Source organism: Podarcis liolepis (genome assembly GCF_965112155.1).
Source record: "Podarcis liolepis genome assembly, chromosome: 18".
In the NCBI taxonomy this organism is placed as follows: Eukaryota; Metazoa; Chordata; class Lepidosauria; order Squamata; family Lacertidae; genus Podarcis; species Podarcis liolepis.
This window is the reverse complement of record NC_139572.1, coordinates 2,670,400-2,676,399: the sequence shown is the minus strand read 5'-3', so window position 1 is coordinate 2,676,399 and position 6,000 is coordinate 2,670,400. Positions and strand designations below refer to the sequence as shown.

At 49.4% G+C, this 6,000-nt stretch overlaps 1 protein-coding gene across 2 annotated transcripts in view; it reads right to left on the bottom strand.

The window, feature by feature from the left end:
* Nucleotides 1-488: 488 nt before the first annotated feature.
* The window catches only part of CRLF1 (cytokine receptor like factor 1), a 28,281-nt gene continuing 22,769 nt past the window's right edge, over nt 489-6,000 (bottom strand). The window contains exons 6-8 of one of the 2 annotated variants that reach the window (XM_083484050.1): nt 5,049-5,217; nt 2,575-2,750; nt 489-927 (exon numbers count right to left, since the gene is read on the bottom strand). In XM_083484050.1, the coding sequence (XP_083340176.1) occupies nt 904-927; nt 2,575-2,750; nt 5,049-5,217 (369 nt within the window). In that variant the 3' untranslated portion in view covers nt 489-903. Of the gene's footprint in view, nt 928-2,570; nt 2,751-5,048; nt 5,218-6,000 lie in introns of both variants that reach the window. The other variant, XM_083484049.1, reaches the window with a different exon arrangement.

Below are 6,000 nucleotides of genomic sequence, written 5' to 3'. Positions count from 1 at the left end.
CGAATCCCCGCAATGACGGGGTGAGCTCCCATTGCTCGGTCCCTGCTCCTGCCAACCTAGCAGTTCGAAAGCACGTCAAAGTGCAAGTAGATAAATAGGTACTGCTCCGGCGGGAAGGTAAACGGTGTTTCCGTGCGCTGCTCTGGTTCGCCAGAAGCGGCTTAGTCCTGCTGGCCACATGACCTGGAAGCTGTACGCCGGCTCCCTCGGCCATTAAAGTGCGATGAGTGCCGCAACTCGAGTCGGCCACGACTGGACCTAATGGCCCTTTACCCTTTTACTCTCTGGACCTGCGCTTTGGCCTCATCAAGAGCCTGGGCTCTTTGGTTTAGAGACATTCCTGGTCTCACTAGCTAGACGATTTCCTACGCCTAGATTCCTGTGGTCTTGGTAAGACCCTCTCGGTAAGGAAGGGGATATTTGGGCTGCGTAGATTGGTATGGGAAAATAACCAGAAGACGCACAGAAACAACTTGGAAACTCGGCTAAGAGACAAACACACAACACACACGTCGTAACATTTATTTGGAGAAGTTTGCAGAACAAAACGAAATCCACGGGGCTCCATTTTCTGGGTTGGCTTTTATCCGTGTCTCCTAACTCGGAGAAAGGGCTTCTTCACCATACCAGTCCCCAAATTTCAGTGGTACCTAAAACCTCCCTGCAGCATATATATATATATGGGGAAAGGTGGGGGATATTTGCAACTCTCCCTTTTTCCGGATCTTCGAAAGGAGTTCCTGTGGGTGGTTTGCCAGTTGGTGGGGGGGTTCGGGCACCAACGCGGCTCCACGCGGTTCTTCCGCCCCCCTTCTGGTGACGCTGCCCGATTCCTCGGCTCGCCACCCGGGAGAACCAGCCGCCCCGCTGCCTTTACTCCTCTTCGGCCCTTTTCGGACGCCGCTAGGACTTATCGCCGGAGAGGACCTGGGAAGGAAAGAGAGAGAGAGAGCGTGAAACATCCAGTCGCTGCGAGGTTCGCTTCCGCCGACCTGGCTCGTCGGTGGGCTGCATCAAAATCACGGAACCGTAGAATTTCAGCGTTGGGAGGGGAGGGTCACCTAGTCCAACCCCCTGCAGCGGAACTCGAACTCGCAACCCAGGGTTAATTGTCTCGTGCTCTGTTGACGGAGCCATCCCAGGGGGGTGACCATGATGGGAGGATTCAAGGAGGATTCCAACATTTAAAAACATGATCAAGGAGAGAAACAACTATCTGACTTTTAGAAGGAATCTGAAGGCAGATTTTCATGTTTGATGTCTTACTGTGGTTTTGTAATTTGATGGAAGCTGCCCAGAGTGGATGGAGCAACTTAATAATAATAACATGAGTATTATTAGTATTAGTATTATTTTTGAAAATGATTTTTTATTAATTTTCAGATACAAAAAAAAATCCAATATATGCCACATTGTATCAATACCAAATCACCATTCCAATTAAAGTATCAAATCAATTAAAAAGCCAATTGCACGTTTTAGATGGCCCTCCGCTGCCGGATTTCAAGGGAAGATAATTTCATTTAATTCTGCTTCCAGAGTCTTACTGAAATGCAATTACATTTCAAGCTTCGCCATGATCCCTTATACAACAGCTACAATGTTTTTGACTTCCATTCGTATTAACACGTTTAGTAATTTGTATTCCTGCAAGCGAAGGTCTATATCCTTTATTGTTGCTGTTTTCTGTTTCTGTTTATTTATTTTGCCCATACTGTTTCTTTCTGTCCTTACAAATAATAATTTATTATGTATACCCTGCCCATCTGGCTGGGTTTCCCCAGCTACTCTGGGCGGCTCCCCACAGAATATTAAAAGCACGATAAAACATCCAGCATTAAAAACATCCCTTCAGATGTCTTCTAAAAGTTAGATAGTTGTTTATTTCCTTGACATCTGGTGGGAGGGCATTCCACAGGGCGGGCGCCACCACCGAGAAGGCCCTCTGCCTGGTTCCCCGTAACCTCGCTTCTCGCAGGGAGGGAACCGCCAGAAGGCCCTCGGAGCTGGACCTCCGTGTCCGGGATGAACAATGGGGGTGGAGACGCTCCTTCGGGTCTACTGGGCCGAGGCCGTTTAGTAATAAAAACCAGCTCATTAAAAACAATAAAATGCACCAAAGCATTTAGGGCCAGCAATTAAAACATAGCCAAACATTCTCCCTCGGGAGTTAGTGAACGCTGCTTCCTTGCAGATTTTTAGGCAGAGCTTAGATGGCCATCTGTCTGGGATACTTTGACCGAGAATCTTGCCTTGCAGCGGGTTGGGCTAGATGACCGCTGGGGTCCCTTGCAACTCTACAATTTGAGCATCTGTTGGAAGCAAGCTCCGCGGCAGAAGTCACTAGTCCTCAACAGTTTTCACTGGAACACCCCTGCTTGCAAAAGGCAGGTCATAGAGGAGCTTTTTCTTCCTCCTCGCTTGTTCGCCATCGGCACGAGTCGACTCGCCATAGGCGAGCGGCCGCTTTTGTTTCTTTTCAACAGCGCCAAATTCACAGCACGGATCCTTTCTCCTTGCTGCAAGGACAACTCAGGGGGGATGGACGGACAGGGAATTGTTTTCCTTACCTACCTGGTTCCGTGTTTTGTGCGACTTCTGGAGCGAGACCCGCCACTGGTCGTACATTTTGATACTCAGGCTTGCGCAACTTCCATGTTTGCGCATCCAGCCGAAAAACTGCTTCAGCTCCCGGCGCAACGTGTTGTTGTGCTCCCCGCTTTTGGGTTCACAGACCCCCGGCGCCCGTCCTGAGAAGGTTGGGAGAGGGAGGAGAAAGAATTAGATAAATTGACTTTATTACCTGGGTTGTGAAGGCGCCCTAAAGACATTAAAGCAAAGATTATGGGATAATACACACAGTGACTTGCGATCTCGATCACATGCAGTCTGTAGTCCGCTGGCAGTAGGAGTACAATATGGGCATGTCTTTAAGTTAACACCTTACATTAAAAACCTGACAGTACCAAACTATCGGGACGCGGGTGGCGCTGTGGGTTAAACCACAGAGCCTAGGACTTGCCGATCAGAAGGTCGGCGGTTCGAATTCCCGCGACAGGTGAGCTTCCGTTGCTCGGTCCCTGCTCCTGCCAACCTAGCAATTCGAAAGCACACCAGCGCAAGTAGATAAATAGGTACCACTCCGGCGGGAAGGTAAACGGTGTTTCTGTGCGCTGCTCTGGTTTGCCAGAAGCGGCTTAGTCCTGCTGGCCACATGACCCAGAAGCTGGACGCTGGCTCTCTCGGCCAATAAAGCGAGATGAGCGCCACAACCCCAGAGTCGGCCATGACTGGACCTAATGGTCAGGGGTCCCTTTACCTTTATCTATGTAAATGAAAATATCAAATGCTGTGGAACAGTGCTTATGTAATAATGTAGTCAAAGGAATTCTTGGTCGCCCTAAAGATGTTAAAGCAAATCTCTTACGATCTCGATCACACACAGTCTGTAGTCTGCTGGCAGTAGGAGTGCAATATGGGCATGTCTTTAAGTTAACACCTTACATTAAAAACCTGACAGTACCAAACTATCGAAGGCTTTTCACCAAAGCCAGACTAAGCGTCTTTCCTTCTGCAGTCTTGAGAGGAGTTCCCTACCAGGACAGACTTTGCTCGTGGGCTCAAGACATCGACTCCATAAAACATATTTTGCTGCACTGTGCAAAATATAGGCAAGCCAGGGCTGAACTGATACTACCCTTGCTGGTACCTTTCCCAGGAAAATCAGAGGCTCACTATGTCAGGTTCCTACTGGAAGACCGGACAACCGCTAGAACATTAGCAGTGGCAAAGTTTTTATCGGTGGTTGCAAGAACCATTGATCCCTATATTGTACAAAATGCTTGTTTAACCTGGAGGTAGGCTGTCTGAATTGTGTATTGCTTTGTAACGATTTGTTGGGTCTCTGGACCGTAATAAAGACTGATTGATTGATTGATTGATTGATAAATTAACAGGAAGGATTCGAAACTTGCGGGACCAGAGATTCTTAGAAGACTGGAGTAAATATATGAACTGCCTGAAAAGTGATGATAACGAACAGATCGCGCTAGAAGTTTTGTAAGGAGGGCTATTTGAAATATTGCAAGAAAGACTCTGAGAAGAATTATCTGAAGAAGTGTGCATGCACACGAAAGCTCATACCAAGAACTAACTTAGTTGGTCTTTAAGGTGCTACTGGAAGTAATTTTTTTATTTTGACTATGGCAGACCAACACGGCTACCTATCTGTATCTGAGAAGAATTGTTAGTTAACGATAATCAAGAGCAATAGAGAAATGAAGAAATGAAGAATAAGTGATGAAGAACGAAAAATCATCAGAGGTGTTGAGGGAAGTCTAAAATATTGTATAAGATAAGAAGTTACATTATATGATTATTGGAAATGCTATGTTAAAAAAACCAATAAAAAATTATTTTTAAAAAGGAAGAGGGAGACGTGAGGAAGGCAGGAAGAAACTCGCCGGCATAGCTCAAGTTGAGAAAACGCGAGACTTCTGAATGTTAGGGTTGTGGGTTCGAGACAAACGTCCGGGGCCAGATTTAGGTTTGATGAAGCCCTTAAAAAGTCTGGGAACGTCTTCTCTGAACCAGAAAGAGCCAGACACTCTCCTTCCCCCTTGATCATTTTGACTGCCCTTTCCTGGACCTTTCGCTTTCTCTGCCTTGAAGCGAAAATCAGGTGTCCCCTCCAGTAACCAGGAAAAGGAGAATGACATCATTTGTGAAAGTCTGGCCTGCGAAGGGTGTGAGCTTTTGGGGACGACTTCCGAGCTGGGAAATAAGAACAAGACCTCCAGCCTGGCCCCAGGACAAAATATCCAGGTGCTGGGCATACGAGGAGGCTGGGATTTCTCCGGAGACGATTTCTCCCCATCCCCAAAGCCTGAGTTTGGCACGGGTCCGGTTCTCCGGACGCCTGCTCGGGTTTCTGGGGAGGGGGGAAGAGGCGGCTGCGGCTGGGGAAGACCCCCGAGTCCCCGAGTGAGGGGATCGCGGATGCAGCTGCAAGGACCAAACCGCCGGGGTGAGGGACGGGGGACACGCACCGTTGCGAGGGGTTGAGGCGGCCGTAGGGTTGCTCCATTCGCTCCAGATACCGGCCTTCTTGGAACCATAGATGCCAAAGGGGTTGCAGCGCACCTGGACGAAGTAGACCGTGCCGGGTCTCAGCCCGGCTAGCCGGCACGAGGTTTGGTTGCCCACGTTGTCGACCACCTGCGGCGGGGGAGAAAGAGGCGTCGGAAAGGGGGCCTTTTGTCCAGGACGGAGACATGGCCAGCCTTACCTGGAAATGTCGGGGGTTGAGGTCTAGACCCAGCCCCTCCAACGTTTCTCCCCTGAAAATAGGGACGTCCTATTCCATCCCCTCCAACGTTTCTCCCGTGAAAACAGGGACGTCCTATTCCATCCCCTCCAACGTTTCTCCCCTGAAAATAGGGGCGTCCTATTCCATCCCCTCCAACGTTTCTCCCCTGAAAAGAGGGACGTCCTATTCCATCCCCTCCAACGTTTCTCCCGTGAAAATAGGGACGTCCTATTCCATCCCCTCCAGCGTTTCCCCCCTGAAAATAGGGGCGTCCTATTCCATCCCCTCCAACGTTTCTCCCATGAAAATAGGGGCGTCCTATTCCATCCCTTACAACGTTTCTCCCGTGAAAATAGGGATGTCCTATTCCATCCCCTCCAATGTTTCTCCCGTGAAAATAGGGGCGTCCTATTCCATCCCCTCCAACATTTCTCGTCTGAAAATAGGGACGTCCTATTCCATCCCCTCCAACGTTTCTCCCATGAAAAGCGGGGCGTTCCGGGATAAAATCAGAAACCGGGGCGGCTTCTCTAAATCAGGGACGTCCCTGGAAATTTGGGATACTTGGTGGGCGTGCTTTTGCCCCCAAACATTTCGGGTTTAGCTGGCGCTGCCCGCCATGGGCTCTTCTCTCCGCACGTCACTGCCTCTGGCTCCGCCCCCCTTCGGTTGCCCCTCCCGTCGCCCCCCAA